At 48.7% G+C, this 27381-nt stretch overlaps 1 protein-coding gene across 2 annotated transcripts in view; it reads left to right on the forward strand.

The window, feature by feature from the left end:
- The window catches only part of ANKLE2 (ankyrin repeat and LEM domain containing 2), an 86526-nt gene that overhangs the window by 48424 nt on the left and 10721 nt on the right, over positions 1-27381 (forward strand). For both annotated transcript variants that reach the window (XM_075320916.1, XM_075320907.1), the window contains exons 5-11: positions 1918-2106; positions 2196-2318; positions 4061-4127; positions 4417-4589; positions 24404-24510; positions 24648-24838; positions 24981-25626. In XM_075320916.1, coding sequence (XP_075177031.1) covers positions 1918-2106; positions 2196-2318; positions 4061-4127; positions 4417-4589; positions 24404-24510; positions 24648-24838; positions 24981-25626 — 1496 coding nt within the window. The remainder of the gene's footprint in view (positions 1-1917; positions 2107-2195; positions 2319-4060; positions 4128-4416; positions 4590-24403; positions 24511-24647; positions 24839-24980; positions 25627-27381) is intronic.

Genomic DNA, 27381 nt, shown 5'->3' on the forward strand with positions numbered 1-27381 from the left:
TAATGGACAACCCTTTTAAAGTATCTTCTCATGTAGACCAGCCATGCAATAGACGATAGTTGCATTGGCGGTTTTATGCCCCTTAGGCTATGTCCACACACTGGTAACCACAAAAATCCACCCTGTGCCCAACACGCGCATTAAAAAAACCATGTGTTTTTGGCCATACATTTTTGATCAGCAATGGGTCAAAAACGCAAAACGAATTGACCTGCTGCATTTTTGTGGTCACCACAAAAATGCAACCAAAAAAAGAAAAAGCAATGTGCGCACAGCAAATCTGAAATCTCATAGACTTTGCTGGGGATGGAAAAGCATGCAGTTTGTGGGGACTTAGGCTAGTTTCACACTTGCGTTCAGCGCATTCCGTCACTATGGAGAATAGCGCAGTCCGTTAACGGACTGCGCTATTCTCCATAGAGTTGCATGGACGACGCACCGTAACGCAAGTGTCTGCGTTGCATCCGCTGGACAACGCAGCGTCGCTATTTTGACGCTGCGTTGGGCGGATGGAACGCTGCATGTAGCGCTTTTTGCGCTTGGCGGAATGTCAAAAAACGCAACCTGCAGGAATCCGTTAGGCGTCCGTTGTTTTTATAATGGACGCCTATGGTGGCGGATTCCGTTAGAATGCGTCATTTGACGGATTCCGTTAACGCATCCGTCTTTACACAACTGCGCATGCCCAGATGTGTAAAGTCAAGGAAAAAAACTATAACGGATTGCGTTATTTTGTACAATCCGTAGCATTGCGTTGTGCCACTATATGCAACGCATCCGTTGCATGCGTCACACAATGCTACGGATCCCGTCCAACGCAAGTGTGAAACTAGCCTTAAGAAGGTCACCACAAAAGCATCAAAAATTGCAATATATGGCCATAAAATATTTACCTTTGTTAGACTCCACAGAATAACTTAGAAACTGGCTTTATGGCACCAGACGGGAGCCTTTGCCAGTGGATGTGGTTATGACCTGCTGAGAAAAAAACTCTCCACTACGTCCCTTAGAGATCTAGTGAATTTACACAATAGGATTTTCTTTACTGTTAAATAGTTTATAAATCTGGCTGATTTAATACATCCCAATGAAGGTTATTTTTTAATTGTCAGAAAGTTGCTGTTAAACTAAGGATTTGTCAGCATTCCCCCTCCCAAAAAAAACTCCATAAATTCTGGCATTTCCATTATTTATTTTTATTTTTTGTTATCCTGTATGCAGATCTGATTTAAAACATTTTTCATATTTTGCTAGCTCAAACGTTTTATGAATGCGGTGAGTATAAAAAAAAACACCCAAAAAAACCAATGTTTTTTTGGGGGGGGGTTTATACTGCATTTAAACCCTCGCGAGTTTTTCTTGTATCTTTTATGTTTTTGTTATGGGTTTGTTTTTTTTTATTTATTTAAGTCATGGAAAAAAAAGTCAGAAATCTATAGAAAAAAAAAAATTCCAAGACCCGTGGTGTTCTCATTTTTCAGAATCTGGGGCTGTGTGAGGGCCTATTTTTTGCACCCTGGGTTGATGTTTTTAATTATACTATTTTTGTGTAGCTGTGATGTTTTGATTGCCTGTTACCCTATTTTATTACAATGTTGCAGTGACCATAGTGTGTGTATATGTATGTATGGCAGGGAAGGGTATTTTGGCCACCTTTGTAATGTTCATCTCTAAACTGACATGGTCGGTCAATGCGGCATGTTCTCTTTGAAAGAACAATGGTATTGAATGCTAATGCTTCTATGGGAGTTTATATGGGTACCACGTAGCAGTAATGAAAGTGTTAGCATATTACAGATTTATTATTCATTTACTTCTGCCATACTGGCCAGGCATAAAAGCTATTATTACAACATGTAGGTTTAAAATGTATTGAAAGAACAATACTTTGCATAAAATCCATATTTTTTTCTACAGGAAGGATGTAGATACAATGTCATGCATGTGGCTGCTAAGGAGAATCAGGCTGGTATCAGTCAGCTTTTACTGGATACTTTGGAAAACCCAGAATTTATGAGACTTATGTACCCTGATGATGATGAAGTCATGCTTCAGAAAAGGATTAAATATATTGTTGATCTGTATCTCAACACTCCTGATAAAGTGGTAAATCTCCAAGAGAATACTGTAGATGTCGGCACTTCTTTGTGTGTGAAGGACAGATTACCAATTTTTATTTATTTTTTTACTATTAGGGATTTGACACCCCTCTTCATTTTGCTTGCAAATTTGGTAATGCAGAAGTAGTTAATGTGCTGTGCTCACATCCTGACATTATAAAGAACCCCAGGAACAAATATGACCAGACTCCGGAGCAGGTAATTGTATTTGTATGAGTTTTTTTTTGTTTGTTTCCTTTTTGTTACTTCTGCATAGAATTTTTTAATTTTTACCCTTTTTCGATGGTTTGGATACATTTATGCCACACACCACATGTTGTTTGGCGGGAGCTCTGGAGCTAAGTTCACAACATGCCTAGCAAATGCTGGCTGCAGCTAAAATATAGGCTACAAATTCATCCCTAGCACACAAGGCCAACATTGTGCATCAAGCTTTGCTTTGTTGGGCAGCAAGCTTTGCTTTGTTGGGCAGCAAGCTTTGCTTTGTTGGGCAGCAAGCTTTGCTTTGTTGGGCAGCAAGCTTTGCTTTGTTGGGCAGCAAGCTTTGCTTTGTTGGGCAGCAAGCTTTGCTTTGTTGGGCAGCAAGCTTTGCTTTGTTGGGCAGCAAGCTTTGCTTTGTTGGGCAGCAAGCTTTGCTTTGTTGGGCAGCAAGCTTTGCTTTGTTGGGCAGCCAGCTTTGCTTTGTTGGGCAGCCAGCTTTGCTTTGTTGGGCAGCCAGCTTTGCTTTGTTGGGCAGCCAGCTTTGCTTTGTTGGGCAGCCAGCTTTGCTTTGTTGGGCAGCCAGCTTTGCTTTGTTGGGCAGCCAGCTTTGCTTTGTTGGGCAGCCAGCTTTGCTTTGGAGGCTGATTCATAAACCTTCAGTTGACGTGACGTGCAAGTATATCACCTGTTGCGTCCTGGGGCAGCCGGGCTGCTCGGATCCGGCCAGTACATGGCTCGCGGGGTTCCGGATCCGGGGGCACCGTCGACCAGTTTTAAATGAAAAGAAAAGTCCAACTATGCCACTCGTGGTTTGCGGCCAGGGAAGGTAGGAACGCCGCTGCGGGTTCCCGCTGGGGATGATGGATGGGGGCAGCGTGGATGGTGGAGCCCTCCGCAAACAGGGCTTTTCCCCTGGGATAGGTGAAGGGTTAACGTGGAGGCTCGCGGCAATAAGTCGGTCCAGACAGGGAGTGCAGTTTGATTGTCTCTACTTACTGGCTTCACTCCCTGGGGATGGTCCATTTTTTTGCTGCTGATGCCTCGGACGTTCGTGGTGGCAGATAAGTCCTGAAAACCCCCCGCTCCTGGCAGAGTTAACAGATGGCTTGAAGTCCTGGCCTGTTCTGGGATCTGCAACCCGTGCATGCAAAGTGCTGTGAGCCTTGGATGTCCACCCCACAGGATCCCTCTGTCCTTGGAGCTTCCTCTCTCGCTCTCCAGCTACTTTCCTCCTTTGAGTGGCTGATCTTTCTACTCAGGTCTTTGAGGATTCTTTGCTACTTTCCTTGTGTCTCAAGAGTCTGTTGTCTGTCTTGACACCTTTCCTTTTACTCCTCTCACTTCTCTGTCCTCTCCTCTCTCTTTCACTTCCTTTCTCCGACTGACTAGCCACACTCCCCAGGTCACTATCTCCTCCCCCAAGTCTGGTCTCTTAGTCCCCAGTTGGCTGCCTGTTATCTCACAGTGCCCAGCCCTGTCATCTGGCTAAGTGAGGCTCCCAGCCGGGTACAGTGAGTGTAAATGTCCTGGTGTGCTAGTGTGTGTGTAGTGACTGGCACAGCCATGGTGGACCCGAGCTGTTACCTTGTTGTTGTTACCTTATTTTGTGACACCTGGTTACTGCAGGGGCATCACACACCCAATTCAGGAAGTTCAAAAATTAACACTTAAACTTATTTGTTTGTTTTTTTTTGTTTTTTTTTGTTTTTTTGTTTTGTTTTTTTTTTACCAACACACAGGTCATATGTGAGCGAAGCAAAAATAAGTCCTCACAATTAAAGGAAAAGATTAGAGAGTACCTAAAAGGTTAGTGACCATTTTGTTTTTGTTTTGTTTGTTTTTTTCTCCCAACCCTTCTCTCTCCATCTTCTCCCTCCCTTTTGAAGGTTTTCTGAAACTGGAAAGCCCCTTTTAATAAATTTGATAATTACTAACTTTTATGACGCAGTTACAATATAATTTTATATAGAAACTTGCAAATTTGCTATTGCTTGTGATAACCTATTGAAGAAATCTGTGACATGTAGATTTATTTGCTAATATGGCTTGCAGGGATCTGTACTTAATCATATATTATTTCTATTTTCTTTACCAGGCCATTTTTATGTCCCTTTGCTGCGTGCTGAGGATAACTCCTCATTTCCTGTAATTGGTATACCGTGGTCACCTGAGCAGCCTGATATTCTTTCTCAACCACGGTACTGTGCAAGTCCAAAAGATCCATTGCTGGCTGTTAAAGCATTTGCTGGACCAATGAGCCCTACTAAGGTGAGAGATTTAAGTAATGGAATAAGTTTTGGTGTTAAGGCCTCTTTCACACATCCTTGCATTAAACGTACGTGTTTGACAGTCCATGGGGAAGGTAGATAAGGCCATCAGTGTGTGTCTTTTACGTGTGCTGTCCAGATACATATCTACTGATAGCACACGGACATCATGTACTTGTATACTTGCCTGTCTCCGGCACCACTGTCACTTAAAGGGAACCTGTCAGCAGAAATTTTGCAATAAACCTAAAAGATTACCCCTTTGCAGCTCCTGGGCTGCATTCTAGCAAGGTTCCTGTTGTTATTGTGCCCCCTTTGAGACTAAAATGAAGACTTTATAAAGTCTTACCTTTTTGTATGCTAATCTTTTTTTATGTACACGGGGGCGGGCTCTCTTTCGTCCATAACTGAGGACGCCGCCCAGTGCTCCCTAGGTCTCGGGCATGCGCTGTGCCACTCTTGCGGGACTGAGCACTGTGCACAGTGTGACCGCTGGTGACGTGATTGCGCAGGCGTGAGATTATGGGCGGCGCTGTGATTGTCATCAGCAAGTACCCGCCCATAATCTCGTGCCCGCGCTTTCCCCTCTGCCTCCACCGTTCTGGGCAAGCCCTGGCCAGTTGAACCCACGTCACCTCTTACCTATCTTTCCCTGGATCTGGAAATAGATGGGAGGAGCGGAGCAGCATAACGTTGGAGGCAGAGTGAAAAGCGCGGGTACTTGCTGATGACAATCACAGCGCTGCCCATAATCTCACGCCTGCGCAATCACGTCACCAGCGGTCACACTGTGTACAGTGCTCACTCCCGCAAGAGTGGCATGGCGCATGCGCGAGACCTCAGGAGCACTGGGCGGCGTCCTCAGTTATGGAAATGAGTGATGGGGGACGGTGTAAAGCAGCAGGAGGGCGACTAACGGACGCAAGAGAGCCCGCCCCCGTGTACATAAAAAAAGATTAGTATACAAAAAGGTAAGACTTTATAAAGTCTTTATTTTGGTCTCAGGGGGTACAATAACAGGGACCTTTCTAGAATGCAGCCCAGGAGCTGCAGAGGGGGAATCTTTTAGGTTTATTGCAAAATTTCTGCTGACAGGTTCCCTTTAACGGATGCATGGTCAGTGCAGTGACTATTCATGAGGCATAATGAACGGGACGTGGAAACAGCAGTGCTGGAGATGGCATCGCCGGAGACAGGGAAGTATAAAAAATGTATTTTAAGTGACATGTTTTCTCTATACGTGTAACATGATCACATCAGTGTGTGGTCCGTGTGACACCCATGCTGCCAGCAGAAAACTGACATGTTGCCATGTCCTCCTCACGGACACGCATTTGCTCTACATGGACACGCGGTCAGTGTGAAAACAAGGATGTGTGAGTAAACCCAGTGAGTTTAATGGGTTTATGTATGTCCGTGTCTCCAGTACATGTGAAAGCTGACGTCACACATATACCATACACGCGGATATATGAAGGAGGACTAAAGGGGGGAGACTCTGCAGTAGACCCAGGGAAATTGAGTAAAAGTTTATTTTTTGGGGGGGGAGAGGTTTTAACCAAACTGCAGTTAGGGGACCAGTTTTTCACAACTGGAAAATCCCTTTTATTGGTATCCTGTGCAAGACTGGTACACTGGTGGATATTTGGTAAGCAAAATGTTGGAAAAAAGGGAATTTTGTTTACTTACCGTAAATTCCTTTTCTTCTAGCTCCTATTGGGAGACCCAGACAATTGGGTGTATAGCTTCTGCCTCTGGAGGCCACACAAAGTATTACACTTTTAAAAAAGTGTAACCCCTCCCCTCTGCCTATACACCCTCCCGTGGACCACTGGCTCCTCAGTTTTGGTGCAAAAGCAGGAAGGAGAAAACTTATAAATTGGTCTAGGGTAAATTCAATCCGAAGGATGTTCGGAGAACTGAAGACCATGAACCAAAAGAACAAATCAACATCAACAACATGTGTACACAAAAGAACAACCAGCCCGAAGGGCACAGGGGCGGGTGCTGGGTCTCCCAATAGGAGCTAGAAGAAAAGGAATTTACGGTAAGTAAACAAAATTCCCTTTTTCTTTGTCGCTCCATTGGGAGACCCAGACAATTGGGACACCAAGAGCAGTCCCTGGGTGGGTAAAAGAATACCTCAATAAAAAGAGCCGAAAACGGCCCCCTCTTACAGGTGGGCAACCGCCGCCTGGAGGACTCGCCTACCGAGACTGGCGTCTGCCGAAGCATAGGTATGCACTTGATAGTGCTTCGTGAAAGTGTACAGGCTAGACCACGTAGCTGCCTGACACACCTGCTGAGCCGTCGCCCGGTGCCGCAATGCCCAGGACGCACCTACGGCTCTGGTAGAATGGGCTTTCAGCCCTGAAGGGAGCGGAAGCCCAGAAGTACGGTAGGCCTCGAGAATCGGTTCCTTGATCCACCGAGCCAAGGTTGACTTGGAGGCCTGAGAGCCCTTACGCTGGCCAGTGACAAGGACAAAGAGCGCGTCTGAACGGCGCAGGGGCGCCGTGCGAGACACTTAGAACCGGAGTGCTCTCACTAGATCCAAAGAGTTCAAATCCTTTTCACACTGGTGAATTGGATTAGGGCAAAAGGAAGGCAAGGAGATATCCTGATTTAGATGAAAAGGGGATACCACCTTAGGGAGAAATTCCGGGACAGGACGCAGAACCACCTTATCCTGGTGGAAAACCAGGAAGGGAGCTTTGCATGACAGCGCTGCAAGCTCAGACACTCTCTGAAGTGACGTGACTGCCACCAGGAAGGCCACCTTCTGCGAAAGACGGGAGAGAGAGACATTCCGCAGCGGCTCAAAAGGCGGCTTTTGAAGAGCCGTCAGGACCCTGTTAAGGTCCCAAGGTTCCAACGGACGTTTGTAAGGTGGGACCATGTGGCAAACCCCCTGCAGGAACGTGCGGACCTGCGGAAGCCTGGCTAGACGCTTTTGAAAAAACACGGAGAGCGCCGATACTTGGCCCTTGAGAGAGCCGAGGGACAAACCCTTGTCCATTCCAGATTGAAGGAATGAAAGGAATGTGGGTAAGGCAAACGGCCATGGAGGAAAACCGTTATCAGAGCACCAGGATAAGAAGATTTGCCAAGACCTGTAATAGATTTTGGCGGACGTTGGCTTCCTGGCTTGTCTCATGGTGGCAATGACATCCTGGGATAACCCTGAAGATGCTAGGAGCCAGGACTCAATGGCCACGCAGTCAGGTTGAGGGCCACAGAATTCAGATGGAAAAACGGGCCTTGTGACAGCAAGTCTGGGCGGTCTGGAAGTGCCCACGGTTGACCCACCGTGAGATGCCACAGATCCGGATACCACGACCGCCTCGGCCAGTCTGGAGCGACGAGAATGGCGCGACGGCAGTCGGACCTGATCTTGCTTAGTACCCTGGGCAGCATCGCCAGAGGGGGAAACACATAAGGCAGTCGAAACTGCGACCAATCCTGGACTAAAGCGTCCGCTGCCAGAGCTCTGTGATCCTGAGACCGTGCCATGAAGGCCGGGACCTTGTTGTGTCGTGACGCCATGAGATCAACGTCCGGCGTTCCCCAGCGGCGACAGATCTCTCGAAACACGTCTGGGTGAAGAGACCATTCCCCCGCGTCCATGCCCTGACTGAGAAAATCTGCTTCCCAGTTTTCTACGCCCGGGATGTGAACTGCGGAGATGGTGGAGCCTGTGACTTCCACCCACTGCAGAATCCGCCGGACTTCCTGGAAGGCTTGACGACTGCGAGTGCCGCCTTGGTGGTTGATGTAGGCGACGGCAGTGGCGTTGTCCGACTGGATTCGGATCTGCCTGCCCTCCAGCCACCGATGGAAAGCCAATAGGGCTAGATATACTGCCCTTATCTCCAGGATATTGATCTGAAGGGACGATTCTATTGGAGTCCAGGTTCCTTGAGCCCTGTGGTGGAGAAAAACCGCACCCCAACCTGACAGGCTCGCGTCCGTGGTGACCACGGCCCAGGTTGGGGGTAGGAAGGATTTTCCCCGAGACAGAGATGTGGGTAGGAGCCACCACTGAAGTGATGTTTTGGTTGCAAGGGAAAGAGAGATGTTCTTGTCGAGGGAAGCCGAACTCTTGTCCCATTTGCGAAGAATGTCCCATTGGAGTGGCCGTAGATGGAATTGCGCGAACGGCACTGCCTCCATAGCTGCAACCATCTTCCCCAGGAAGTGCATGAGGCGCCTTAAGGGGTGTGACTGACTCCGAAGAAGTGATTGCACCCCCGCCTGCAGAGAAAGCTGTTTGTCCCGCGGTAGCTTGACTAACGCTGGCTGGGTATGAAACTCCATCCCGAGGTAAGTCAGTGATTGGGTCGGCGTCAACTTGGATTTCGGGAAATTGATGATCCACCCGAACTGCTGGAGAGTCGCCAGAGTGACGGTAAGACTTTGTTGACACGCCACCCGAGAAGGGGCCCTGACTAGGAGATCGTCCAAGTAGGGGATCACCGAGTGGCCCTGAGAGTGCAGGACCGCCACGACGGATGCCATGACTTTGGTGAAAACCCGTGGGGCTGTCGCCAGGCCGAAGGGCAATGCGACGAACTGGAGGTGTTCGTCCCCGATGGCGAAAAGCAGGAAACTTTGATGTTCGGGTGCGATCGGCACATGGAGATAAGCATCCTTGATGTCGATCGATGCTAGGAAGTCTCCTTGTGACATCGAGGCGATGACCGAGCGGAGAGATTCCATCCGAAACCGTCTGGTTCCCACATGTCTGTTGAGCAGCTTGAGGTCCAGAACGGGACGGAATGACCCGTCCTTTTTTGGCACCACGAACAAGTTGGAGTAAAATCCGCGACCACGTTCCTGAAGGGGAATGGGAATCACAACTCCTTCGATCTTTAGAGCGTCCACTGCCTGAAAAAGTGCGTCGGCCTGTGCCGGGGGGTGGGGAGGTTCTGAAGAAACGAGCCGTAGGTCGAGAGCTGAACTCTATCCTGTAACCATGAGACAGAATGTCTCTCACCCATCGGTCTTGAACGTGTGGCCACCAGGCGTCGCCAAAGCGGGAGAGCCTGCCACCGACCGAGGATGTGGCTAGGTGAGGCCGAGAGTCATGAGGAGGCCGTCTTGGAGGCAGTGCCTCCTGCGGCCTTTTGGGGGCGTGACTTTGACCGCCACGCATAGGAGTTCCTCTGGCCTTTCTCCGGCCGGTTGGACGAAGAGGATTGGGGCTTGGCGGAGGGACGAAAGGACCGCAACCTCGATTGGATTTTTCTCTGCTGAGGTCTCTTAGGTTTGGACTGGGGTAAGGAGGAGTCCTTTCCCGAGGATTCCTTAATAATCTCATCCAACCGTTCGCCAAATAAACGGCCGCCAGAAAAAGGCAAACCAGTTAAGAACCTTTTGGAAGCAGAGTCTGCTTTCCATTCGCGCAGCCACATGGCCCTGAGGACTGCCACTGAGTTAGCGGATGCTACAGCCGTACGGCTAGCGGAGTCCAGGACGGCGTTCATGGCGTAGGACGAAAATGCTGATGCCTGAGAGGTCAAGGAAGAAACATGCGGTGCAGAATTCCGCGTGACAGCATTAATCTCAGTCAGACATGCCGAGATTGCTTGGAGAGCCCACACGGCCGCAAAGGCCGGGGCGAAAGACGCGCCCGTGGCCTCATAAATAGACTTCACCAAGAGCTCTATCTGTCTGTCAGTGGCATCTTTCAGGGATGAGCCATCGGCAACAGACACAACGGACCTAGCAGCCAATCTAGAGACTGGAGGATCCACCTTGGGAGAGTGTGCCCAGCCCTTAACGACTTCAGGTGGAAAGGGATAACTCGTGTCAGTGTGCCGTTTAGCAAAGCACTTGTCCGGGACCGCTCTGGGCTTCTGGACAGCGTCCCTGAAGTTAGAGTGATCAAAAAACGTATTGCGCGTACGTTTGGGGAAACGGAATTGGTGTTCCTCCTGCTGAGAAGCCAACTCCTCTACAGGGGGAGGCGGGGGTGAGAGATCCAACACCTGGTTGATGGATGAGATGAGATCATTTACAAAGGCGTCCCCCTCAGGGGTATCAAGGTTAAGGGCGAAGTCAGGGTCAGAGCCCTGAGCTCCCACGTCCGCCTCGTCTTCCTGAGAGTCCTCAAGCTGGGATCCAGAGCAGCGTGAGGATGCCGGGGAAGAGTCCCAGCGAGGCCGCTTAGCCGGTCTGGGACTGCGATCCGGGCAGGAGTCCTCCGCCTGGGACCTAGGGGCTATCCTGGGAGCGCGCTGCGGCGCGGACCGAGAAGGGCCTGGAGGAGACAAACTAACAGGGGCCGAGGCCTGTGAAGGGCCCGGTCTGGACTGCAATGCCTCAAGGAGCTTAGATGACCATTTGTCCATAGACTGTGCAATGGATTGAGAAAGTGACTGAGAGAGTTTCTCAGCGAAAGAGGCCAACGACTGTGACTCTGTCCCTGCAGCCTGCTCAGGGGGAGCAGGGGGGTCTACATGAGCCGAGGGGCCCACAAGTGCCCTAGGCTCCGGTTGAGCAAGCGTGGCAGGAGTCGAGCATTGATCACCGTGAGGGTAGGTGGATCCCGCAGGCAACATAGCCCCACAAGAGGTACAGGCCGCGAAAAAAATCTGTGCCTTAGTAGCTTTGCTCCTTGTGGACGACATGCTGTTGTCTCTCAGGAGAGTGACCACTGAGGGTATATGGGAAAAGGGTATACAGCCTTTCCGAACAGATATATATATCTATTCTATAGAGAGATAGAGATAGATAGAGATATATATATCTCTATCTATCTATCCCGGCACCCTAGGGGGACCAGCACCGGGTGACCGGTGTGGCTTACCAACCGCTAACGAGCAGAGTGTGTCCTCCAGATTCCCTGTCGTGGATCCCCCGGAGCTGCAGAGTTTTGCTGCTGAGTAGCATCCACCAGCAGAATGGCAAATATGGCCGCCGGAGCTCTCAGGGGGGAGAGAAGCCGAGGGCGGCGCTAACAAAGAGCGGGAATCTGGAGTCCCCACAGTGGTTAATGAGGGGGGAGGGAGACATGCCAGATGCTCCAGCCCTCAAAGCCGACGTCATGCCAGTAATCCCGCCCATACCCCTGACAGGCAGGCTCGGGGGCGGGATTTTTCGAGACTAGGCCGTGGTGAAGCCGGGGACTAAATTTAAGGCCGCGCCCGACAAGCAGGCACGGTTGGCGCGGAAGTCCGCCGAAAAGACAACGGACTGAACTACCGCGGCTTCCGGGGAAAAGGTGCTACCCTCCCTGTACAGTCCCCACATGGGGACACAGAGTACCTTCAAGTTGCAGGGCCCGGTCCCTGGGGGTGAAGAAGCTCCGAACGGCAGTTTCCACCAGGGGCTGCGGATGGAGCACGGTCCCAGCATATGGATGACAGCTCAGGATCCCACTTCTCCCAGAGCCGCATAAGGGATGGTGAAGGAGACGGCATGTGGCTCCAGCCTCCGTACCCGCAATGGGTACCTCAACCTTAACAGCACCGCCGACATAGTGGGGTGAGAAGGGAACATGCCGGGGGCCCCATCGGGGTCCTCTTTTCTTCCATCCGACATAACTATGTATGAGAATGCATGAGTGGATGTGTGCCTCCTTCCACACAAAGCATAAAACTGAGGAGCCCGTGGTCCACGGGAGGGTGTATAGGCAGAGGGGAGGGGTTACCCTTTTTTAAAAGTGTAATACTTTGTGTGGCCTCCAGAGGCAGAAGCTATACACCCAATTGTCTGGGTCTCCCAATGGAGCGACAAAGAAATAAAAATTTATATGTATAAAATTTTGGCAGAGTGTACATATGAAGGAACACTGCTACATGGATGTCGTGCCCACCAAAGTTGTTACTGACTTGTGCTGTTCATTTGTTCTAAAATATATTTGTAATTTACATCAGCCTTCTTACAAATTCTGCTTATCTATTGATAAATTTCCCCTTCATGTTATGCCTAATGATAAGCCAGAGGGGGGAAAGCATGACACACAGCATATCTGTTTGCATGGAATTCCTATTTTAAAGGGGTTGTCCCACAAACAAAGTACATATTAACCAATAGATATTGGAAGAAGTTCCACAATTGGGTGTGTTTAACCCCTTCATGACTCTTGATGGACCTATATGTCATGGAAGGGAGGTCGTTCCTGACCAAAGACTTATAGGTACGTCATGGCGATTGAACAGGCACAGGGGTTGTGCCCGCCACGATTGCTGCTGGGGACTCTGCTCCCGACAGACAAGCCCTAGTTCTCACAGCAAGGGAAGGTGCCTGCACGATCCCTGGCGGTTTAACCCCCTAAATCCCGCAATCAGTATCGATCATGGCACTTAGGGGAGAGGGATCGCGCTCCCCTCCAATTGGTGCCCCTGCGATGTTATCGCGGGGGCCCGAGCATTGTCATGGTGACCCGAGGTTGTCATGATGACCTCCGGGTCACCTGACTACAGAAAGAGTGAGTGATCTTGCTGCAGCATGATCACTCAGTCTTTCTCTGTGTAGCTCTGACAGCTGCGATGTACTACAGGCATCTAGCCCTGCAGTACATTGCAGCTGCAATCAGAGTAGTGTAATATACAGTCATGGCCAAAAGTTTTGAGAATGACACCAAAATTATATTTTCACATGATCTGTTGCCCTCTGGATTTTAATTGTGTTTGTCTGATTTTTACATCACATACAGAAATATAATTGCAATCATATTATGAGTACCAAAAGGTTATATTGACAGAATGACTTAATGCAGCAAGTCAATTTTTGCAGTGTTTATGTGAGCAAGGATGGTTGACCTTAGGGAGATCAATATCCACCACTGCGGAGACACCATCACGTGTTTCTCAACGCAGTGATTCTAGAGCAATGCCCCCTGGGAAATATTCAAAGCAAGAAGGCCTGCGGAGACACCATCACATGTTTCTCAACGCTGGCAGGAAACTAGCCAGGTCTTTCACCGGGAAGGAACAACCACGGGAAGGGCAGTCTCCAGTCAACGAGACCACCTATGCCAAATATGGTATCCATCCACAGACAGCCGTTTCGGGGTATTTGCCCCTCATCAGTGTGGAGTAGGAATCTGGCTAGTGGGGGCATTGCTCTAGAATCACTGCGTTGAGAAACACGTGATGGTGTCTCCGCAGTGGTGGATGTTGATCTCCCTAAGGTCAACCATCCTTGCTCACATAGTCTTTTACTAGGCAATGCTCCCACTAGCCAGATTCCTACTCCACCCTGATGAGGGGCAAATACCCCGAAACGGCTGTCTGTGGATGGATACCATGTTTGGCATAGGTGGTCTCCTTGACTGGAGACTGCCCTTCCCGTGGTTGTTCCTTCCCGGTGAAAGACCTGGCTAGTTTCCTGCCAGCGTTGAGAAACATGTGATGGTGTCTCCGCAGGCCTTCTTGCTTTGAATATTTGCAGTATTGACCCTTCTTCTTCAGGACCTCTGCAATTCTCCCTGGCATGCTCTCATTCAAATTCTGGATCAAATCCTGACTGATAGCTGTCCATTCTTGCATAAGCAATGCTTGTATTTTGCCAGAAGTTGTTGGTTTTTGTTTGTCCACCCGTCTCTTGATGATTGCCCACAAGTTCTCAATGGGATTAAGATCTGGGGAGTTTCCAGGCCATGGACCCAAAATCTCTGTTTTTGTTCCATGAGCCATTTAGTGATCACCTTTGCTTTATGGCAAGGTGCTCCATCATGCTGGAAAAGGCATTGTTGGGCACCGAGCTGCTCTTGGACAGCTGGGAGAAGTTGCTCTTGGAGGACATTCTGGTACCATTCTTTATTCATGGCTGTGTTTTTAGGCAAGACTGTGAGTGAGCCGATTCCCTTTGCTGAGAAGCAACCCCACACATGAATCGTTTCATGATGCTTAACAGTTGGCATGAGACAAGACTGGTGGTAGCGCTCACCTCTTCTTCTCCTAATAAGCTGTTTTCCAGATGTCCCAAACAATCGAAAAGGGGATTCATCTGAGAAAATGACTTTACCCCAGTCCTCAGCAGTCCACTCCCTGTACCTTTTGCAGAATATCAGTCGGTCCCTGTTTTTTCTGGAGAGAAGTGGCTTCTTTGCTGCCCTCCTTGAAACCAGGCCTTGCTCAAGCAGTCTCCGCCTCACAGTGCGTGCAGAAGCTCTCACACCAGCCTGCTGCCATTGCTGAGCTAGCTCGCCACTGCTGGTAGTCCGATCCCGCAGCTGAAACAATTTTAAGAAACAGTCCTGGCGTTTGCTGGTCCCTCTTGGGCGCCCTGGAGCCTTTTTGGCAACAATGGAAGCTCTCTCCTTGAAGTTCTTGATGATGCGATAGATTGTTGACTGAGGTGCAATCTTTGTAGCTGCGATACTCTTCCCTGTTAGGCCATTTTTGTGCAGAGCAATGATGGCCGCACGTGTTTCTTTAGAGATAACCATGGTTAACTGAAGAGAAACAATGATACCAAGCAGCAGCCTCCTTTAAAGTGTCCAGTGGTGTCATTCTTACTTAATCATGACTGACTGATTGCCAGCCCTGTCCTCATCAGCACCCACACCTGTGTTAATGGAACAATCACTAAAACAATGTTAGCTGCTCCTTTTAAGGCAGAAATGCAATGATGTTTTGGGGGTTAAAGTTCATTTTCTTAGCCAATATTGACTTTGCAAGTAATTGCTGTTAAGCTGATCACTCTTTATGACATTCTGGAGTATATGCAAATTGCCATTAGAAAAACTTAAGCAGTAGACTTTGTAAAAATTAATATTTGTAGCATTCTCAAAACTTTTGGCCATGACTGTAATGTCCCATACAGTGACTAAATAAAGTTTTTTGTTTTAAAAAAAAAAAAAAGTGAAAATATAAAAAAGAAAAAAAAATTCCAATAAATACTTGTACAACAAAAATTGAACAAAATAAGTACACATTTGGTATCGCCGCATCTGTAACAAACCGATCTATAAAAACAGTAGATTCCGTACACAAAATGTGCTATTGGTGCATTCAGTAAAAATTGCTTAACACATTTTCTTCATCGTTCCTTATGGGAGACCCAGACCATGGGGTGTATAGCTTCTGCCTCCGGAGGACACACAAAGTACTACACTCAAACGTGTAGCTCCTCCCTCCTAGCATATACACCCCCTGGTAGCCAGTCCTAGCCAGTTTCAATGCTTTGTGTTCAGGAGGTCACACACACACATGCATTCTCTGATTTTTGATTTTTTTGATTTCAAAGATTTGGAAGAAAAGTGGGTCCAGTCTGGACTCCCGGCATGTCCCTTCTCACCCCACTGTGTCGGCGGTGCTGTTAAGGTTGATTTTACAAGGCTGGAGCCTTCACATGCCGCGCTCCTTTACCATCCCCTGGGGCTCTGGCTTGAAGTGGGAGCCATCACGGTTCTCACTGCTTTGCAGGAGACCGGTCTCCATCCGCAGCCCTTTCAGGATCCTGCCGGACGGAGCGCTCACCTCCCAGGGACCTGGCACCTGCGTCTCACAAGCTAAGTACTGAGACGTTTTTACAACAGAAAGTGGTCTTTCCAGGGGTCCCTTGTACTTTATATATTGGGGAGAGTGTGTTATATGACTGTGTTAACATTTCCGGCCGGTTCTCCAGTTTTCACTGGAGAACTGCGCCGATGGTGCCTGCATGCTGGCCGCATGTTTAAATCTAGGCCCCGGCTTCGCCTGAGGCCTAGTTTCGATTCACTGCCCCTGCATGTCAGTCATGCAGAGGGACAGTGCGGCTCCGCCCAGCGGCTGTTCAGCACAGGGAACGGACACTCCTCACTGAGGAAAGATTCCCTCCCCTGTATACCTCATTTGCCCGCTCTCAGAGTAGGCCCCGCCCCCTCTCCTCGCTCCGGTCGCCATTTTATCAGCGTTCTCAATGTCTGCATAGGCACAGAGATACCACATTGTGACAAATGGGGGCCTGGGCTGGGGGACTGGAGGGCACAGAGATGTATGTTAAACGGCTGGCAAGCCACAACCTCCGGTTGTGCAGCTGCTTATATTCTCTGTTTATATACTCTGCTGGGGGTCATTCTGGACAGAGCCCCCACTTCTGCAGCATGTCTCACATCAGAGCAAGGCTGCAAGGCTGTTCTTAATATGCACTGCATGTAGACTCGTACTGCCTGTACCGAGCACATAAACACAGTGGTCCCTCAGCCTGGAGGCTCATCAGTGGTCCCTCCAGCTGCTCCGGCTCCGGTGGCTGAACCCCCGGTTTGGGTAGAATCCGCTCTTTCCAGGGGACAGCTGTCCCGGACTCTGCTGAGCATGCATTAGCCCCCTTCTCAGGGCGCTTCTGCTGCTACGGCTCGCTCAGCAAACCTCACAGAGGACTCTTCATCTGGTCTCAGACCCCGTCCTCCTAAAATGGAGACGCAGGGTCCCCTGTCCTTCCCCGTCCCGCAGCTCTGATTCACGAGCTGACTCACAGGACGAGGAGGATGTCTTTACTAGGGGCTCGGACGCTACTTCATGTACCATTGATCTGTCCGAAGGTGATGCAGATGCTAATGATTTGATTGCGTCCATTATATTTGTACTGGACCTCAATCCGCCTGTATCAGGGGAGCATCCCCCTCTGGCAGAAAGGCATCAGTATACCTTAAAGAGAACAAGGAGTGTGTTCCTTAGCCACTCCAGTTTTCAGCCCACTGTGACCAAGCCCAGAGCCTGTCCTGACAGACGCTCCCAAAGCGTGGTTCTGATGACTGTTTCCCCCTTCCACCAGAGGTGGTCAAGGAGTGGGCTCATTCACCAAGGGTGGACCCTCCGGTGTCTAGACTTTCAGCCCGGATAGTTGTATTAGTGGCTGACGGCACCTCTCTAAGGATCCCACTGTACATTAATTCTGTACTGGACCTCAATCCGCCAGTATCAGAGGAGCAACCCTCTCTGGCAAAAAGGCACCAGTTTACCTTGCCTAAGAGAACAAGGAGTGTGTTCCTTAACCACTCCAGTTTTCAGGCCACTGTGACCAAGCCCAGGGTCTGCTCTGACAAACGCTTCCCAAAGCGTGGTTCTGATGACAGTTTTCCCTTTCCACCAGAGGTGGTCAAGGAGTGGGCTCATTCACCAAAGGTGGTCCCTCCGGTGTTTAGACTCTCAGCCCGGACCGTTGTATCAGTGGCTGATGGCACCTCACTTAAGGTTTTGCTGTCCGCCAGGTTGTCCTTCTGGCCAAATCTGTAGGAGGCGGCAGGGGCCTCGTTCTCCCCAGCTTTTGCAGCAGTGCGGGCTTTCAAAGCCATCTCTGCTTCTCTAGAGGAGATGCATTCCCTCACAGGGACTCTATGCCCGAAATGGTTGCCTTAACTTCCAGACTTCAGTCTTTTCATCCTATGCCATGTCTGCCATGCTGGAGACTCTCACCGCACTGCGGTGGCCTCGGCTAATTTCCTCGCTATCCGCAGGCCCCTGTGGTTTCGAGAGTGGAAGGCAGATGCTTCTAAAGAAGTTCCTTGCTGGGCTCCCTTTTGCTGGGACCAGACTATTCGGGAACAACTGGATGAAATTATTAAGGAAGCTCTTGGCGGGAAGAGTTCTTCCATGCCACAAACCTAAACCAGGAAACCTGTCCAGGGCAGGAATCAGTCGAGGTTTCGTTCTTTTCGTTCCTCCATCTGATCGTTCTCTAAGCCCTCGGCCTCGTCCACTAGCTCAGCCAAGGATCGTAAACCCAAATGGCGCACGAAGCCGCGTCCTCAGAAGACCGCAGGAGCTGCTGCCACTAAGTCAGCCTCCTCCTGGCTATCTAGCCACGCCAGCAACGTCCTTGGTCGGTGGCAGGCTCTCCCACTTTGGCGACGTATGGTTTTAACACGTCTCCGATCAGTGGGTGCGGGATACCATCTCCCACGGCTACAGGATAGAATTCTATCCAGCCCGCCAAACAGATTTTTTCTGTCAACTCCCCCCTGCTCCAAGGCCGCCGCCTTCTCACAGGCCGTGGCATTCTTGCAGGCCAATGGAGTAATTGTACCGGTTCCCGACTGGGAACGGTTCTGAGATTTCTGCTTAAATCTATTCCTAGTCCCCGAAGAGGGCGGTGCCTTCCGACCTGGATCTCAAGCTTCTCAAGCATGTTCAGGTGCGGCATTTTCACATGGAGTCTCTGCGATCAATCAATGACCCAAGGAGATTCCCTAGCATCCATCGACATCAGAGATGCCTATCTGCATGTGCCAATCGCAGTTTCACACCAGCGTTGGCTACGTTTTGCAATCGGAGTGGTCCAATTCGTGGCTCTTCCCTTGGGGTTAGCCACGGCCCCTCGAGTATTCTCAAGGTCGGGGCAGCTGTGATTGCGGTCCTGCACCTCTAGGGGTTGGCAGTGATCCTTTTGTCCTGGACGGCCTTCTAGTCTGGGCTTCATCCAGTGCAGACTGTTAGCGGAGTGCCTCGCTCACTCTCGCCACTCTAACCATTTCGGGTGGCTTGTCATTCTGTCCAAGTCCACTCTGACTTCGACCCAGAAGTTCACGTACCCAGGGACGCAATTCGAGACTGTCGGCACTTGTGAAGCTGCCCTTAGTCAAACAGCAGTCCCTCCGCTGGCGGTCGACGTCGTTCCATCAGGCACCTAATACAGGTGCTGGATCAGATGGTGGCGTCAATGGAAGCGATTCCCTTGCCCAGTTCCATCTGCGTCCTCTGCAGCTGGATATTTTCCGCTGTTGGAACAAGCGGACTTCCTCCTTCCACGGGGTGGTGGCTTCGCCACAGACCAGGGGCTCGTTTCAGTGGTGGCTTCGGCCCCTCTGTCTCAGGGACGCTCCTTCCTGGCCCCGTCCCGGGTGATCCTCACCAGGATGCTAGTCTATCCGGCTGGGGAGCAGTATATCTCCACCATGGAGCGCAGGGTACTTGGACTCTGTCCGAATCAGCCCTCTGGATCAATGTGCTGGAAATCAGAGCTGTGTTTCTAGCTCTCTAAGCCTTTCACCATCTGTTGGCGGCCAGGCACATTCGAGTCCAGTCAGACAACGCGACAGCGTTGGCCTACATCAACCTCCAGGGCGGGACACTCAGCCGCCTGGCAATGTTGGAGGTTCAACGCATTCTTCAGTGGACGGAGGACTCCTAGTCCACCATATCCGCAGTCCACATCCCAGACGTGGAAAACTGGGAGGCAGATTATCTCAGCCGTCAAACCGTGGCTCCACGATCCTCAGGCTTTTGCGGCAGACGCACTGGTTCAAGTTTGGTCCCAGCTTCGTCTGTCTTACGTGTTTCACCCTCTAGCTCTTGCCCAGAGTCCTGCGCAAGATCAGAATGGAGGGCCGTCGGGTCATTCTCATTACTCCAGACTGACCCAGGCAAGCTTGGTACCCTGACCTGCTCCATCTGTCCGTAGAGGTGCCATGGCATCTCCCGGACTGTCCAGACCTTCTCTCACAAGGTCCGTCTTTCCGCCAGAATCCTGCGGCTCTCAGATTGACGGCGTGGCTTTTGAGTCCTGGATCTTGACGACTTCTGGTATCCCTCCTGAAGTCATCTCCACTATGACTCGAGCTCGGAAGTATCCTTTGGCCTTTTTTGCCTCGCCGACCCTCCTGTCCCTTCTACAGTCCGGTCTGCAGCTAGGACTATCCCTCAATTCCCTTAAGGGACAGGTCTCGGCTCTGTCAGTGTTGTGCCAGCGGCGTATCGCCCGGCTGGCTCAGGTGCGCTCCTTCATGCAGGGCGCATCTCACATCATTCCGCCTTACCGGCGGCCTTTGGAGCCCTGGGACCTTAATCCGGTCCTCACAGCTTCCGGAAACCCCCCTTTGAGCCTCTTAGGGAGGTTTTTGTTTAGTCTTTCACAGAAAGTGGTCTTTCTAGTGGCCATAACTTCCCTCAAGAGAGTCTCTGTTTTGGCTGCACTCTCTTCGGAGTCACCCCCTTTTTTGGTTTTTCATCAAGACAAGGTGGTTCTCCGTCCGACTCCGGACTTTCTCCCTAAGGTGGTTGCTGCTTCCACCTTAACCGGGGCATTTTCCCTGCCTTCCTTTTGTCCGGCTCCTGTTCATCGCTTTGAAAAGGCGTTGCATACTCTGCATCTGGTGCGGGCGCTCCGGATCTATGTGTCTCGCACCGCTGTTCTTAGGCGGTGCACCTCTCTTTTGTGCTGACCACTGGTCAGCGTAAGGGCCTCTCGGCATCTAAGCCGACCCTGGCTCGTTGGATTAGGTCGGCCATTTCCGATACCTACCATTGTACTCAAGTGCCTCTCCCGCCGGGGATCAAGGCACACTTGACCAGAGCTGTCGGTGCCTCTTAGGCTTTCAGGCCCAGGCTACGGCTCAGCAGGTCTGTCAGACTGCCACTTGGATTAGTCTGCATACCTTTTCGAAGCACTACCAAGTGCATGCTCATGCTTCGGCAGATGCGAGCTTGGGCAGACGCATCCTTCAGGCAGCTGTCGCCCTTTTGTGAAGTTAGGTTTCGCCTACTTCTCAGTTTGTCTGTTTATTCCCACCCATGGACTGCTTTGGAACGTCCCATGGTCTGGGTCTCCCATAAGGAACGATGAAGAAAAAGAGAATTTTGTTACTTACCGTAAATTCTTTTTCTTATAGTTCCGACATGGGAGACCCAGCACCCTCCCTGTTGCCTGTTGGCACGTTTCTTGTTCCGTGTGTTTTCACCGGCTGTTGTTGTTGTAGACAGAGGTTCCGGTTGTTCCGGGTTTTGCTCTGTCTCTACTTGTGGGTGGATGTCCTCCTTCAGCTTTTGCACTAAACTGGCTAGGACTGGCTACCAGGGGGTGTATATGCTAGGAGGGAGGAGCTACACGTTTGAGTGTAGTACTTTGTGTGTCCTCCGGAGGCAGAAGCTATACACCCCATGGTCTGGGTCTCCCATGTCGGAACTATAAGAAAAAGAATTTACGGTAAGTAACAAAATTCTCTTTTTTCAGTGTATTTTCATGATAGGTTGTAATAATGAAAAATATGAGGCTAGCATCATTTTAGCTAAAAGAGAATTTTTAATTTTTTTTTTCTTTCAGTCTAAGTTCCCTGCCCCTAATCTACTCTCCCTCTGGTGTCTTCTTCGGTTATCACTAGTGTTCCGGTTGAGCTTCATCAGTTTCATTTTATTTGTATCTATTGGAGTAACACTTAAAAAAAAAAAACGAGAAAAAAGGGAAATTAGACATAATTTCACACAACTTGACAAATTGGCCGGACAATATTGTTGGCACTCTCAACGTAATATTTGGCTGCACACTCTTTGGAATAAATAACTGCAATCAATCAATCAAAGCTTCTTACGCCTCTCGAGTACAATTTTGGACCACTCTTCTTTTGCACACTGCTCCAGGTTTCTCATGTTTGAAGGATGTCTTCTCCCAACAAAAATTTTAAGATCATCTATCCACAGGTGTTCAGTGAGATTAAGATTACTTCCTGACCACGTCAAAATTATAAAACTTATTTTTTCTTTGTAACCTGACCTAGGGCTGCTTTTCCACCATCTGGACTATTCTGCATTGCAACTTTTCATCAATTTTTCTATACCATCCTTGTCTAGGGAGATTGGCTATAGTGCCATGGGTTGTAAACTTCTTGATTGTGTTGCGCACCATGGACAAAAAAACAAAGATCTATGGAGATGGCATTATAACTTTGAGAACCAAATTGTTGAAAAAATGTCAACCATGTCAAGTCCCCAGACAGACAGTTCTCCTCTTTCTGCTCACCATGCTTAGTGTGGCCACACAGTCACAAAAAGCAAATATTGAGTCAACTTCTCCCATTGTTATCTGCTTTCAGGAATATTGCCCACACCTGTTTCTTGCCACATGTTTAAAGGCCTACATTTTTGAAAGGTGGCAACAATTTTGACCTGTTCATTTTTTGGGGTTGTGTGAAAGTAAATCTAATTTGGCCTTTTCTGAGCATTGCCTTCTGCCATTGCTGGGACAAAGTATAAGGCTAAGTTCACATTTCCGCTAAAATGTATCAGTCAAAATGCGCCGCTAAGGTAAACAACGGAATCCGTTTAGCGGATTCCGTTGTGTCCCATAGACTTGCATTAGTGGCGGATTGCGACTGATGACCCTGCGTTGCGTCTGCTGCGTCGCGGTCCGTCGTTTTTTGACTGACCGCCGGGCGGGGAGCAACGCAGAATGTAACGTTTTTCGGGCCGTCGAAAACAACGCACCACGCAGGAATCCGTCGCCATCCGTCACACTTGCAATGTATGTCTATGGTGCTGGATTCCGTCGTAATCCGTCTTACTATGGAATCCAGCGCTGGATTCCGTCATGCTCTACTGAGCATGCCCAGCATGTTTGGCACACCCACTGGGCTGTCCCAAACACAAACGGATCATGACTGAATGATCCGTCAAAAAACGGACGCACAGCGGATGTAACGGACGCAACTGATCCGTTTTTTCACAGGATTCCTGTGAAAGGAATCCTGTGAAAAACACATCAGTTGCATCAGTTGACATCTAAAAAACAACTGATCCGTTGCTGACGGACCTGACGGATTGAAAACAACAGAAGTGTGAACTTAGCCTAAGGCTAAGTTCACACTTCAGTTGTTTTGCATCAGTCACAATCCATAGCCTTGAGGAATTACGGTATCCTGCAAAATATTTTGCAGGAATCCTGTTTCCCCCCATAGGCTTCTATTAGTGACGGATTGTGACTGATGATGCTGCGTTGCATCCGCTGCGTCGCGGTCAGTTGTTTTTTAACTGACCGCCGGGCGGGAACAACGCAGCATGTAACGTTTTTTGAGCAGCGCGATCCGTAGGATTTTGCTGCGCATGCGCTCTCTGGCTCCCCGCCCCCGTAACCAGGATAAACATCGGGTAACCAAGCAATGCGCTTTGGTTAGTTACCCGATATTTACAGTGGTTACGGGTGCACGGAGCCCGCGCTAAGCTGGTATCCAAGATAAATATCGGGTAACCAAGCAAAAAGTGCTTTGCTTTTAGTTACCCGATATTTACCCTGGATACAGTGTGCAAGGAGGCTGACACTTCACCACTCGGCTCCGCCCCCTCCCGCACTCCGCATGTACACACACATACATACACACATACATACATACATACATACATACATACACACACATACACACACACACACACACACACACACACACACACTCACTCACCTGTCCCCAGCCATGCAGACCGCGGCACTGACGTCCTCAGCTCCGCCCCCCAAACTCCGCCCCCAGCACACAACGGAGTCCGACAAAGAAATTCTTTTCTTTGTCACCGTTGTCATCCGTTGTACAACGCTTCAGTCACATGCGTAAAGCAACGCATGTGACTGATGCAAAACAACTGAAGTGTGAACTTAGCCTTACTGATTGGCGGGGGTGCGGGGTGTCGACCCCGGCCGATCAGACATTGATGACCTATCCTAAGGATAGGCCATTAATGTAAAAGTAGTTGACAGCCCATTTAACTGTAGCAGGATGTTAAATGGGCTTACTAACAATATTACTAACTACTACTACAATATTATACTACTACTACTAACTACTACTAACTACTAACTAACTACTACTACAATATTAGCAGGATGTTAAATGGGCTTACTAACAATATTACTAACTACTACTACAATATTACTAACATTGTAATATCTGTAATTCCCACGTCATACCTGAAATGCTATACAATCTTCATTCATCGTACCAGCTTTATACTACACAAGCTTTTAAGTGAATGCAATACAAATGGCTTCATTTGTAATGCATTTTTTTTATTTATTTCTTTTGGGTTAAGCAATGCTGAATATAGCTAGCTATGAAGTGCGCTATGATTTTTATTTTTTATAATTTTTTGGGGACTGGCTTAGTATCTAATTGAATTTATGTTTTAGGCTGAGGATTTTCGACGGATTTGGAAAACTCCGCCTCGGAATAGGGCTGGACTTTTTCATAATGTCCGGAAAACTGATCCAGAGAGAGGCGAGGAGAGAGTTGGAAGGTAAAGTTCATGTTTTTTCTTGTACACAGACTTAGTTCTAATTTAGAGACTGCCCTTGGAGGAGTTTGAAATTGGCCTAACTTTATCTACTACTTTTTTATTTTTGTTCTTCCACCCATACTTCTTATCACTGCCAGAGAGCTTGCTCATGAGCTGGATGTACCCTGGGTGGAATATTGGGAGTTTCTCGGTTGTTTTGTTGATCTTTCTTCCTTGGATGGCTTGGGAAAGCTTGAGGAGTATCTTATTAAAAGGGAAACGAGTGAGCAAATGCAACTGGAGCATGATCATGAGATTTGCAACAAGTACAAGACTCCATCCCCATCAGGTGACTATGATTTCACTAGATTTTCTGTTCATATTATAAATTGAATATAGAATTATGGCATTTTTTTTTTTTTTTTTTACTATATTTGTGACTTAAAACTAAATTGATTCAAGGTACTTTATACATTTTATTTTCTTTGTAGGAAAAAGCAAAAAAATTTGTAACTCCGTTTCTGTTGGAGCATTTTTAGATGATGAAGATGATATGACTCGGGAAGAAATAAAAAACCGCCAGAATGCAGCCCTGAAAAATAGCCCTTCATTGAACTCTGCTGAGACAATCACAATCCCTGAATGCATCATGGATGCAACACCCCGGCAAAGCAGCTGTCTCGATGGAGGGTCAAAGCTGGGCTGCTGCAGTCCATTAGAGAAGGAGAGGATCCTTACTGGAGAGCGTAGACATCAGCAGCGATTGAACGAGGCATTGCTATCTCCTGTATCCAATCTCATGATGGAGTTTGAAAAACTTTCAGTAAATGAGCTAAAGGAAGCCAGTAATGAGAAATCTCCATCAAATGAGTGTGCAATGTCACAGAAATTAAATCAGATGACCGTTTCTGATGATCATGTAGATCTCGACTCCAGCAGTCCTGTAACAAGGAAAAAATCTGAGTCAATGAAGATTGCAAAGCCTTGTTTTAGTTCTAGCCAACTGGACCAACCTGTGACCCCAGAGACTAACGCTGAAACATCTTCATCAAATTGTCTTTCAGATGCTTTCAGCCAACTGCTGGTCATGAAATCTCCAACCAAACACCTAAGCAATGTGTGTCTGTTCCTTCTTGGGTATGTATACTGTTTATGTAGTCAGTGTGATCATTCATCAAGCAATGGTCTTCTCATTCATTAAGGGGGGTTGGTGATGATGAACGAACATGGCTTGATTTGTATATTCTTATTTATTTTTTCTTTTCTATTTGTTATATTAATAGGCTTGTCCTTTTTTGTAAAAAAAAATATTGTACAGTAGGGTTTCCGAGGTCCAAAGTAAAGAGCTACTTGCTCACCTTTCTGCATCCAGTGCTCAGAGCGGCATGGAGCAGCAGTAGAACGTCAGTAATGGACCCGGGGATGGTGACTCTCAAACTCCTTTTTTTTTTTTTTTTTTTTTTATCTTCTGCCACCCAATCGTATAATGACAGTTTAAAAGGAACAACCTCGTTATCCTTCATATGGTAATTGAGGTGAAAGATAATATTGTCTGCTGGGCTCGTGCTCCGATAATTTCACGTTTTTACTTTGACGTTTTCTACATTCATTCTCATTTTCTGTGTAAACAATTACTTTAAAATTGGCTGTCAAGACGTTGGGGTCCAGTCAAATTGGCCACATCTGGGTACTGTTGATAACATCTGCCAAAAAAAGCATAGAAGGGGAATAGCTCCTTGTACATACTTTTAAAATAAAAAAAAATACTGTTTGCAATACACATCCTTTAAGAAAGTGTGCACATGGTGGTTTTTTTGAAGGGGCAATGCTCCTGTTTTCAAAATGTTGGGTCGACCATCTCCTTCATTTAGTGGTGGGATGATATATGTTTGGTAGCTTTGCTGCTCAGTCAGTCCATTATACATTGTATAGTGATCTAACGGTGAGAGGCCAATACGATATGGCAATGAGGGAAGAAATTGAACTATTAGGTAACTAATGTCCGCCCAGTTATCTAGGTGTTTCTTACCTTCTTACAGCTGTCAATGAGTGGGATCACTGAGGCTGTGTGTCAGGGACTATTTTCTCTGCAGGTCACAGGAGGAAGATGAGCAGAAGCAGATTGCACTACACTTCTGGGAGATGCAGCTGCTTCCTGGCTATATGGGACATACTGATAAACTGCCCACAGAAAATAAGACCAAAATTGCAGCAAAGTGAGTTAAAGGGAACCAACCAGCAGGATTTTCCCATATAAAGTAAAGTCAGTGCCATATCGGCACTAGGGTGGAGAATCAAATCCTACCTTCAGTTTTCAGATTGTATGTTTGATTGCTGAAAAAAAGTTCTCAAACGTCCAGATATTAGTGCATTGATTTGGCATGTCCAGCGGGGTTGGTCTTTGTGGGTCAGGTCCTTTGTATATACCGTATTTTTCGCTTTATAAGACGCACTTTTCCTCCCCAAATTTTGGGAGGAAAATGGGGGGTGCGTCTTATAAAGCGGTAGCGGGGGGGGGGGGGGTCCTGTCTGAGGCGATCGGGCGGGTGCCTGTGGCTGCATGCAAGCGCCCGGGTACCTGTACTTGCATGCAGCGGCAGCCGGGTACCCGTGGCTGTGTACGGGCGGCAGCGGGTGCTGTGTGGGGTCGGCAGCCAGGTACCTGTGCTTGCATGCGGTGGCAGACGGGTACCCATGGCTGTGTGCGGGCGGCAGCCGGGTGCTGTGTGCGAGCGGCAGTCGGGTGCCCGTGCAGGTACTCGGCTGCCGCCCTCACACAGTCACCCATCTGCCGCCCGCACACAGCCATGGGTACCCGGCTGCCACCGCACGCAAGCGGTGCGGGCGGCTGTGCAGCTTACCAGTTGTCCGCGGTCCCACTTTCAAATGATG

Source organism: Anomaloglossus baeobatrachus, chromosome 1 (genome assembly GCF_048569485.1).
Source record: "Anomaloglossus baeobatrachus isolate aAnoBae1 chromosome 1, aAnoBae1.hap1, whole genome shotgun sequence".
NCBI classification, from domain to species: Eukaryota; Metazoa; Chordata; class Amphibia; order Anura; family Aromobatidae; genus Anomaloglossus; species Anomaloglossus baeobatrachus.